The sequence below is a fragment of the Nuphar pumila genome, chromosome 3 (genome assembly GCF_984573655.1).
Source record: "Nuphar pumila chromosome 3, dmNupPumi1.hap1.1, whole genome shotgun sequence".
NCBI lineage: Eukaryota > Viridiplantae > Streptophyta > Magnoliopsida > Nymphaeales > Nymphaeaceae > Nuphar > Nuphar pumila.
Genome location: NC_143251.1, coordinates 11,265,328 through 11,277,336, shown reverse-complemented (window position 1 = coordinate 11,277,336; position 12,009 = coordinate 11,265,328). Strand labels below are relative to the sequence as shown.

Sequence of the window (12,009 nt, the reverse complement as noted above, 5' to 3'; positions counted from 1 at the left end):
AAAAAACTGTACACATTTCATATTTTAGCTATTCAAAAGTCAGTTTTTATTAAAAAGAGGTTGTAAATCACATCCATTGAATCAGTTCTAAAATAAATAAATAAATAAAGTTTGCTAAGTCATTTGTACATGCATGCAGATGATTGCACATAGATGTAAACTCCATATAATAATATGAGAACTACCATGTGAACTGTGATTTTCATAAAATTTTCAATTTTTTTCTTGAATATAACCACATGGGTGTAATGTATATGCTTGGTTTTATAATAATTAGCTCTTGAATCATCTAATTATGATGCATAAATAATAGCTTTTAAGGCTTTAAAATCAACAATTCATAATCTTCATAAATATTCAAGCATCCAAAAATCATATTTGATGTTAAGTGCATTTTTTTTAAATATTGTTATTTCAGAAACATGAGACCCATATTTGAAATTTGAGGGCAAAAGGTTGGCAATTTTCCCCAAAAACCGCTTAGTTTGTTTTTTTTAAAGGCAAGCTGGGGTTAAGGGGCAGAACCAATCAGTTATCAATCAACCGTACCATTGGGTTTTGAAATTGCAACGTCTCAAAGACAAGGTGACGTGCACCAACTGCTCCTACCAGACAAGTGGAGCCCCCGTTGATTAAAATTGTTACATTTCGCGAGATTTTGTCTCGTTGAATGCTTTCCTCATTACGAGATTTGCGGCACATTTTCTGCCATATCTGCATTCGGATTTGGGTCAAATCCGATCCTTTCATACTTTAGTTACACGTAAAAACCCTGCTTTCAACGTTTCTTCTTGCCGGATTCAGTGTTGCCATCCAATTTTCGAATCCGGATCAACTCCCCTACATCACCTAGTTACTGATATTCAAAATCCGGTCATGGATCTATGTTGATCCAGACTATATCTGACTCGTTTTCACCCCTGGCAAATTTATCAGGGAATCGGTTTCTGAACCAAATTGTTTTTCAAGAAGATTCACAAAATCAGCATGAATCAAATTGGATCAAACCGTTTTGAATCCGTTTATTTAAAAGTTTAATATTTAATTTTTTTCAAAATCATAAAAATTTAAAATCGTAAGAAATTGTATCTGAAAAGAAGATTACAAAAAATGAAGTAAATAATGATTCAGAGGTTCAATCAAATCTTAAAATGCACATTTAAATACTTAAACATACAATAAGGACCAATTACCATAAACATCACAAAATATTAACAAAGAAAAAAAAAACGATTCAGACTGATTTTCAAGAAATCGGTGAAGTGCCGATTCGATTCGAATTGGCCGATTCAGATTGTCAGGGTATTGGTCCTTGGTCGGATGTACTTAGGGTCTGGATTCGGACTTACCATTTTGAATTATGGACTGGGTTTGGACTAACATGATCCGACTCGTATCTGATCCATCTGTGGATGTGGGGCCCATTGCTCCCCGGTCAGCACAAGGGGCAATCTCTCTCTCTCTCTCTCATCTAATAATTGATTGGGCGACTCGGTTGTCCTCTCTCTCTCTCTAAAATCTAATCATTGATTGGAGTCTGGACGACTCGGTTGTCCGAGACGTATTTTATTGCCTTCTTTATTTTCTTCAATTTAGTAAATACGGTTTTTTCCCGTTAAGAGATTGGAAAAAAAGGAAGGAGAAGCTGCTCGAGAAGGCGAATCGTTTTTTTTTTAACCTTTATTTATGTTAAATTCTTTTTATAAAGGTGTAAAAATAAAAAAAAATAAAAGTGAGATCACCGTTCGTTCAGATCTACACTACAAGCCCTAATCGCTGCCTACCTCCTCTCCCGGTTTCCCGGCGCCCGGTTTCTGGTTTTCCGGCGAACCGGCGATGGGCCTCTGGGAAGCTTTCCTCAATTGGCTCCGAAGGTACTCCCTTTCCGGCTTTCCCTTCTCTCTTTTTCGAGAGAAATTTATCTTCTTTTTTTTCCTCTTTATGCTCGTTGTGAAAATGATTTTTCTTTTGGTGTTTTTAGACGGTTGATGGTTAATCAATCGATCTTAAATTTTGTAAAATCTTGTATTGAGGTGATTTTTGTCTGCTGTTCTTCAGAATTTAATAAATTTTTTCCTTTTTTCTTGAAATATTTACATGATGCTTTGGCTAGGTTTCTTTGGAGCTAATTTCGAGTTTATTAGTCTTTTCAGTGCTTGAATGCCTCTGTTGATTCGGAATTTGAGGAAAAATCGTATATTTTTCCTGTGTTTTTCCGTCGAAATTGCTATATGGGTTTCAGTTTTTGGCATTGGACCGATTCTACGCTATTATCTGTTCGGAAAAAATTAGTTTATTATTGCACCAGTTATGGGTTTTGGGCAATTTCTTAGTTTTAAGGGCGATATTTCTACTTTGCCTTTCGAAATTGTGAATCATATTCTATTTTTTCGTGACGGGAGGATGCGGGCGGGCGTGTGATGATTTTTTATTGCGTGAATTTGCATTCGCGTTTTAATCTTCTTATTCTTGTTTTACAATTTTTTGTTGGGTGGATGCAGCCTATTCTTTAATCAAGAGATGGAGCTGTCCCTTATAGGACTGCAGAATGCAGGGAAGACGTCGCTCGTGAACGTCATTGCAGTATGAGTTCGTGCCTGTTGATTTTTCTTTTGTCTGCTTAAAGTGGTCATAATGCTGCATTGTCCTCTTCTTTGTAGTTTTCTGTGATTTTTTGTTTTGCTTTCTGTTTCTGGTAACTGAATTTTTGTGAAGTTGATTGAGTTGGTTCTTCCTTTTACTGATTTCTATTTTTGGTAACTGAATTTGGTGACTGATTGACTCCGTTCTTCTTTTCGCTAGACGGGTGGATACAGCGAAGACATGATTCCAACCGTAAGTGATCTCCATATTCATGAAAATCCATTGTTTGTTTTCAGTATTCTATTTATGCCCTAAAACTTATTGTAAAGGCCTCCAAATGATTTGTATGCATGGATACCATTCTCCTCTGTAAGAGGTTATCTACTTAGTTCGAGTTGTTAGCCTCTGTATTGAACATGAAAGTTGTGACATTAACCTGCAGGTGGGATTCAACATGCGAAAGGTAACTAAGGGAAATGTTACAATTAAGTTGTGGGACCTTGGAGGTCAGCCCAGGTTTCGCAGCATGTGGGAGCGGTACTGTCGTGCTGTGTCTGCAATTGTGTATGTATCTCACTTTGTGTCATTTTATTTCTTTTCATACGGTTCAGAGTTATCTTTATCATGAATGGATTTTCGCCATTATCCATATGACTTGATTTTAAATGCCCCAATATGTTTGATATTAATTGTTAAAATGAACGCTTCTATCATCTAGACTGATTAAATTTATTTCTGTATCTATCAGGTTAGCATCTCCACTCTTCAAAGGACCCAATATAGCCGTTCATGCTTATGGTAGTGCAAGAAATAGTCAATTTTCATAGTCTACAGATGAATGAGTGAAGGTTTGTTTAGATGCACCCCTAGGATGTAGCTCCGAAGACATTTATGTGGGTTAACATATATTCTGCACCTTTGGCTCGTTTTGTATGCTCTTGCTATCTTACAGTCACATGAGATAGCAAAAGTTAGGCATCTAAGGCCTAGGTGTATGTGGGTTGAAGCTAGGAATACTAAACAATACTCTTGACAAGCTAAGATGGCGATTGCCAGTCCTTTAGGTTGATTAACGATCATCAGTTGCTAAACACAACTCCAGAGCAATCACGACGGGAATCTGATATATATATATATATATATGAATTTGAAAGCTTGTTTACGTAGTTTTCTGTTTTCCAAAAAATGATAGTGAAGCTTCATAGCTCGTGTGTGTGTGTGTGTGTGTGTGTGTCTGTCTCAAAAGCGCCATCTTGGGCTTGGCTCATGCTTGTGGTGGTTTTGCTCCAATTTGGCATAGACTCATGAAAGGGCAAACCCTGAGCTTGAACTTGTCGATTAGAACAAGGCAGGTTTGCTTGTTGGGTTTGTTTACCAGCCCTACCTCCTAGTTCAAATGTTTTGCAAACTTATTTGTGATTAGGGTTGCTTTTGTACCCACTCCCCACAAAATTTTAGATCTTAAAATAGATTGTTTCTTTTTAGTCCCTATTTTCCATAAAATATGGAAACTAAAAAGTTGCTATCTTTAAAATATGGAAATTCAAAAATTGGCTGGATTATATAACTATGATTTTACAAATTTACTAGTTTTTATTGTCCTTGACTGATATGATAAGTATCTAAAATACATAATTTCACTAGAGGATAAAAACATTACCCTTTTAACCTGTATGTTGTATAGATTAGAAGCTGTATGTTGTATAGATTAGTAGCTGCCATGAAAATGGCAAATTGGTTTAGATTAGTTTAAGTTCTGAGACTCCAAGGGTTGGTTGATTTTTGGCTATGCATAGACTATATCCGAAAAAGCCTGGTCAGTTCCTTTATAATCATTTGCGATTTTTTTACCAACTCATGTGGTTTCTGTTGGTACAAAATGAAAGAAAAATCAGGTATACTGTAAAGGGAACAAATGATAAAACTTCAATCGTGGTGCCACTGAAACAAGCTATTATTTAAGTTTTATTTATCTAGTAAATTTAATCTTTGCTTTTTTCTTTCTATTTGGTCACAAAATGGATACTCTTACGATGTCTTTCAAAGATACTGTCATTTGTTTGTTTACTATAATATGATTTGATGAGCTTACCTGTGCTCCATTTGTTTGAAAGAGTATCTCTTCTCCACCTACTCCTAGGCAGAAAGACTGGTTACTGGTATATTAAGTTGATGTTTTCCCCCAAACATAATTGCCCCCTCCTAGAAAACAAAAAGAAGCAATGGCTTTGTTCTTGTGTGTTCTTCTCTGGATTGTGTAAAGTATAACTGCTTAGTTTAGGCATTCCATGTGTTATTAGGTTGACATAAGAGCATGGGAGATAATGTTGGATTATGACACTAGATTTAACTGATGGAGTGGAACTTTGGCCTCTGATTTTCTCCATTATGCAGATATGTGGTTGATGCGGCTGACCATGATAACTTGACCACTTCAAGAAATGAGCTTCATGATCTATTAAGCAAGCCTTCATTAAGTGGGATTCCATTGCTTGTGCTTGGTAACAAAATTGACAAGCCAGAAACGCTTTCAAAGCAGGGATTGACAGATTCAATGTAAGTGACTGTTCATCTTTGTTGCTTTTATGAAAACTCAGGATGGCACTATCTAAGAAAATCAGTATGGAGGCACATATTCATACCAACAGACATGCAGACAATCATGCTCACTCAGTTATGTGAATATTGAGGTTTCACCATAATGCATTTTTCGCATAAAAATGAGTGAACAGGGTAAAAAAAGGGAAAAATATATTTCTTGCTTGAATTTACCCTTAGCAATCTTTCAAGGACTCTCTTTGTCCATCTTTCCTTAGATGTTATGCATGCAGAGGGGTTACAGATTATTGATTTTCAAATTATTGACACTCTGGCTCTGGAAACCGTGCATTTTATTCCACGCATTTCTCATTGACAATTGAAGGTGAGAGGCCCATGGGATTTCTTGAAAGATTACTTTGTCATGCCACTTTTTTGACTTGTTTGCTTAACATGACAATAAAGCCTATGCTAAAGATAACCACATACAGATATCTTGAATCAAGTTAGGGATCAGTTGGTGGAATTTAACAAGAAACATGCATCAACATCCTGTGGGTGAGTCAATATAACACCCATCGGTGTATTATGAATATATGCAAAGGTATAAATCTGTTAATTATGATCATGCTTGTTTTCTCATTTTTACTGGTTATGCCCCTTATTATCTGCCAAATAAGTTCTACCTTCAATGTGATTGCCCTGGGCCTCCTGGCACTAGTGACAATGTATTATCGTGGTATTACCATGGTGATGGTGGTAATATTCTAGCATATCAATTTATAAACCAACCAAAGGGCCGCTGAGATGATGTATACTAGTTGAAGACAGCACTAGACATGTCCGCAATATCTACTGAAAGGTTGCACCGCTTTGCTATTTTACCACTACTAGTTGCACTCACTTTGTTATTTATGCAATGACTAGAGTCTGTAGGTTTCTTCCATTTGTTTCTGTTACCAAGAATGCAGCTTGTGATACAGGGGGCTCAAGTCTATTACGGTCAGAGAAGTTTGCTGCTTCATGATCTCATGCAAGAATTCGACCAACATTGACTCTGTTATCGATTGGCTTGAGAGGCCCATGGGATTTCTTGAAAGATTACTTTGTCATGCCACTTTTTTGACTTGTTTGCTTAACATGACAATAAAGCCTATGCTAAAGATAACCACATACAGATATCTTGAATCAAGTTAGGGATCAGTTGGTGGAATTTAACAAGAAACATGCATCAACATCCTGTGGGTGAGTCAATATAACACCCATCGGTGTATTATGAATATATGCAAAGGTATAAATCTGTTAATTATGATCATGCTTGTTTTCTCATTTTTACTGGTTATGCCCCTTATTATCTGCCAAATAAGTTCTACCTTCAATGTGATTGCCCTGGGCCTCCTGGCACTAGTGACAATGTATTATCGTGGTATTACCATGGTGATGGTGGTAATATTCTAGCATATCAATTTATAAACCAACCAAAGGGCCGCTGAGATGATGTATACTAGTTGAAGACAGCACTAGACATGTCCGCAATATCTACTGAAAGGTTGCACCGCTTTGCTATTTTACCACTACTAGTTGCACTCACTTTGTTATTTATGCAATGACTAGAGTCTGTAGGTTTCTTCCATTTGTTTCTGTTACCAAGAATGCAGCTTGTGATACAGGGGGCTCAAGTCTATTACGGTCAGAGAAGTTTGCTGCTTCATGATCTCATGCAAGAATTCGACCAACATTGACTCTGTTATCGATTGGCTTGTGAAACATTCAAGGACGAAGAACTGAAAGGGGAGTTTCCTGTGTTTATAGGTTCGACTGTGCATGTGCCTTAGGTGGTTTGCTTTCTTCATGGGTGGTGTGGATTCTTGGCTAACCAGGCTTACGAATGTCTGACCTGTCTCCTGTTTGCATGAAACAAGTTTTTCATTTTCTTTCCCATTGGAGGATCTTTATTATGGCTGTTCACTACTGTGATTATGGCTAATGTATCTTAACGTTGAGCTCTCCAATAAGGCTGTGGACCTGATTTGGTTTGTGATATTGTTAATGTTGAAATTGTGAATAACAAATGGGGTCAATGATTTCTGATTTGTGAAGAAGCTCCGTTTTATCACCAACCAGTGCCTTTACTCTGTTTGTTTCCATATTTCCTTTTAGTTTTTTGTGGGTTACTGATGCAGGGCACAACCAGTCATGACCGGTGTCCACAATATCCAATCGGATCCAATTTGATACTTTGAATCTTTTTTTTGTTCATAGTATGTATTTAGGTATCGGATCCATATCTATTTAGGAAGTTTATCATATTAGAAATTATCTTAATTAGAGCTTATTAAAAAAGCTCTCTCATGGAAATGAAACCAGTAAGTTTTCCCAATATTTAGTGGGAGAGGGTCAGCTTGAACTCGGGTCAGATCTTTCAGGACCCAGCTTAATGCTTCTACTATCAGTTTCCAGTCCAAGCACGGCTTGGCTAAATATCTCGCCTCACCACAAGACCAAGCTAAACACAAATGGTTTCTGTTTTTTCTAACTTAACCCAGTTCAGCAATTACAAACTTATGCTTTGGCCCAAGCAAATTAAGTTGGCTAAAACCATATTGAGTTGGAAGTCAATCCCATCAAATAGACGCAGCTTGACTTGGACTGGTAGTATCATGCCAGCTAAAATCAGACCCGGACCTTACAGGGTCTCCTCATCGCGTCCAGTCAGCTGACCTTTGGATCGATAAGAAAGCCCCATGAAATCACAACAATTAGGAATACCGCAAACCTGCTCTTAGTGTTTTTTTTCAGATTAATGGCAACAAGTAAGAGACCCTTCTGAAGACTAGTGGCAATGAAAACGGGTTGGATCTTGTTGGGTGTAAGACAATCTGATTCGAGTGTTATCCAAACTCGGATTTGTACAGCCTATACTGAACCCACATCCGATTAAGGCATGCATCCTAAGGGAGTGTTTGATTGCGTGGACAGAAGTGTCCATGGGTCACTACCGTCCATGCCCCACAAACAGTGAACATCTGGGACGCTTGAAACATGGTGTCTCATGTGTCCAACGGGATACCTTTTAGGCATCCCACGGTGTTCCGCTCCTTCCCTTGGAGGAGTGGGGTTCGGATACTTGGGACAAAAACCAAAAATAAAAAGGGGCGGAATAGAATACCTGTGACAAGAACTCTACTTGTTCAGGACACCTCCGTGCCTGTCCAGCAACGTTCAGATAGGCAAATTTCTACACACTTCTGTCTGTGCAATCAAACGCCTCCTAAATATCCAGCATATGCATATTATTGGGTCAGATCTTGTCAGATATGGGTTTAAATTTGGGCTTGGATGCGAGAACGGGGCAACCAAATCCTACTTGAATCTGAATTTGCTTGCACAATCCGATCAAACGAACTCTGATTCAATCGAACATCTGGCCTAACCCGAACAGTTTACATTCCTACTGCTTCTTGATTTCAAAGCTGTCATTTCCTTTTCATTTGCACATGACATCATTTCCGGGATCAACATGAAAGTGATGCGGCCATGTGCCAATGAAAAGGAAATGATGTCAAAGCTGTCATTTCTTGTTGATCCCGGAAGATGCCCCTTATCTGCGACATCCCCATTTGTGGCTTGATTGAGATGGGCCGCTACCATCACAGCTTGAAGCCATGTGAAATCATCAAGCCTAATGAATTCCAATACTTGGGGTTCTGTTTGGGATCCTTGCAATAGGATGGAAACACCATTTTCATGTATTGCCAAAATATGATCTTACCAAAACGTGGCATTGAAGATGGAGTTGTAAAAAACAACTTTTGGTAGATGGCATTAAGATGTGGTGTTCTCAGACAGCAGAGAGCATAAACGAGTACTTGTTTAGGCTTGACTAGTTTAAGCTAAACGAGTAGCTTGTGGCTCAACAGCTATACGCACTGATCAAGAATGAGTTAACAAGCCAAACTGAGCTGAGTCATGATCTGCTCAGTTCTTTTACATTCTTACTGGAGGGTTATCTAAAACTGGGTTGTTTAGGGTAAATTATTACTTATAGTGTACTTGTTGGATATATGGATCGGGTTCAACCCATTGGGTGGCCCGGTTTGACATTAAAAGGATTGTGGAGTAGTGGGCTGCATAATGGAGGATGGTTAATGCTTAGTGGAGGAGGTTATGTGAATGTGGAGTATCCGCATTCACTGAACCACCTCCCTTACCTCCACTATATAAAGAGGTGGTTGGGCAATATATGATGTGTGACATTACATTCAGCCTCAGCCTAACCTACATTCAGTACCGTGGGTTAAGGGTCCTCCTCACCATTGACCTAAGGTCTGAGCTCATCGTGAGCGTTGATCGGTTGAGGAGAACGACGAATACCCTACACGCGCTCTATGGCAAATACAGGTACACTTTTTGTGTTTGTTTTACAGAAATCGCCAACATTGGGTTATGGGCCCACCCCACTTTTGTTGTACGTGGGTGCGTGTAGGGTCTTTCGGCATTGTCTGAATTCTGGCCGCGCATCGGTACCGCTAACCGCATGTCATCGTGGGGTAACATGGGTCACCGGTCATTCCGACAGTCTATCGCAAACAGCGACAGATGATGGCGATACCGTTTTTCCCGTGCGACCGTCGCCATGGGGCGATAGCGTTTCCCAGCATCATATCCACAAAAACCTTTGTCGTTGGGTAATGGGGTTCTTCGTCGATGAAGTCATCATGGGGCGACAATCATCAGCGGCGATGGTCGTCATGGGGCGATAAACATCCCCGGTGGCAGATCAGATCCATAAAAAAAAAGGGAGGATCGTTGTATTACCTGTGGTCGTCGGGCTGCATGGAGGTTTTGCCAGGATCGGGATCACCGCAGGATGCGTCTCCGGTGGGGGGATGTGATCGCTAGATTGCCAATGACAGAAAATTCGGAAAGGGGTTTGAAAACCCCCTTTTTTCCTTTTCTGGTTCCCACGGTCGTCGAGCTGAAGATTCGACCGATGGTTTCTCGCCGAGAAGATGAGAACGTCGTGGATGACGGCAGCCTTATCAACGCCGTTGGCTGCCCGATGGCATCGCCGGTTTACCGACAACTACGACGACAGTTATTAAAAAAACCAAATCCTTACCTGTTTTCGGGTTGTCACCGTAGACGTCGCTGGGGGGGTCTGGTTGTTGGTGATCGTCTGGCGATGCATGGCATCCAGGGTTTGAAAACCCCCTTTCTCTGCTCTGCTTCTCCAGCCGATCGGGGTCGAAGAAGTGGTGTTACCGGAGATGCATCGCCGGAGGTGCGTCACCGGGGGAAGTGATCGTCGCCGATTGGGCACCGACGTTCGTTGTCGTATAATGACGTGGGTCACCGTGGGGCGACGAAAAGGAGAAACCCTTTCGGTTTCTCAGAAAAACAGAAACAGAAACCCGAGGCTTTCTGTTTCTTTTTATGGTGGAACCGGACCGGGTCCGACTTTATGACCCGATAGCAGGCTTGATCCAAACCCTTTTCAGGGTGGATTGGGTCTGATGTTTTTCATTGGATTGGACCTGAACCCATAATGGTTTCGGGTCTGGGTTTGATCCAGGCCAGACTCGGGTCCAGTTTTGACCGGGTCTAACCCGAGTCTATTTTGGATCGGGTCCATTGCCCGTTTCTATGTTGAATAATTATCTCCAGTTAAAACTTGGGATACCAATACTGAACCTGGGTTATCTCAGTGATGCAAAAAATATGGACTAACGGCTGACTCCATCGATGAATCCCCTTCGGTGTTGGTGGATTTTACTGTCTTTGCAGCCATTTTCTTATGGATATGCTTGAAACTGATTTGGAGAAGTGGATATTGATACGACCCACGGCTCCAAACTGTGTGGCAACGGTCTACACACGCATATGCTTGAAACTAATTTATCTCTCACCACATGAACTCAGCCAAAAAATAATTTGGAGAAAGCAGAATGCAGCAGACAATATCGAGCTAGCATAAAATAGCATACCACTGGAAACAACAATGGTCGATCGCCGAAAAAAACAAAGTCGTAAACGTGCAGCACTTCGCATCATACGTTCAGAGGCAACAACACTGAATCTTATGCAGATGCTATCAAAAGATGATAGCACAGACAGAGGAAGCTTTTGCTGGACACGTCCAACAGACCACCAAACAATCAACCCTCAAGGATGTTGATCAAATCCCTTAGCAGTCAAAGATATATATTGGTCATTGATTGACCAAGATGAATCAACTATTATGCTCTAATACCATGTTAAACGACATGGGACTATTAGGGTGAGAAAAATGAGAATTTAGTGAGAATAATGATCATTAACATTTACGTCAAGTATTATAATATTCTTATATAAGAAGAAAGAAGAAGACAATTATGAACTCCACGATTTTAGAATAGCTTTTATCCATCCTTTAGTTACAACAAAAATCTCTCCAAAATTTTGATAAGCATTTGACTTATCTGTGGAGTTTACTTGAGCATTTGGCTTATCCGTAGAGTTTAACACATAACCAATCGATGGGATAACGATAAGAATTATTGTGTGGATTGGTTTATCTCTAACACTGAGGAAATGCATGATCTTGGGGGTCAGGACGATGCCATACCGGAGAAGCCTTTGCTTCAGCTTCTCGGTGTTCGGCCAAAACTGAGGGCCGCCGGAGCTGAGGATGGTTGCCTCCATGAGAGGCTGGGGATTACTCCAAGCATTTCACGGCCTTTTTTATCTTCTACTAACCATTTAAGTTTCTTGGTGGATGTAAACGGTTTGGTTTCGGGTTCGCTACCCGAAGTCCTAGGTAATATTGTTAAATCGGTTTCTCTAAAAAACAAAAGAATCGAATCGAGGCTAAGGGCTGATTCAGACCGATTTTGGCAACATTGTACA

At 39.9% G+C, this 12,009-nt stretch overlaps 1 protein-coding gene across 2 annotated transcripts; it reads left to right on the top strand.

The window, feature by feature from the left end:
- Positions 1–1,732: 1,732 nt before the first annotated feature.
- LOC149841952 (ADP-ribosylation factor-like protein 8a) lies at positions 1,733–7,193 on the top strand. Of its 2 annotated transcripts, none has more exons than XM_089998799.1 (6): positions 1,733–1,874; positions 2,502–2,583; positions 2,803–2,835; positions 3,026–3,147; positions 4,978–5,139; positions 6,792–7,193. In XM_089998799.1, exons 1-6 carry the CDS (start codon positions 1,837–1,839, stop codon positions 6,907–6,909), a joined length of 555 nt encoding a protein of 184 aa, XP_089854925.1. In that variant the 5' UTR covers positions 1,733–1,836; the 3' UTR covers positions 6,910–7,193. The 2 variants fall into 2 exon arrangements, with proteins under 2 accessions (XP_089854925.1, XP_089854924.1); XM_089998798.1 differs by lacking the exon at positions 6,792–7,193 and adding an exon at positions 6,105–6,428.
- The last annotated feature ends 4,816 nt before the right edge of the window (positions 7,194–12,009 follow it).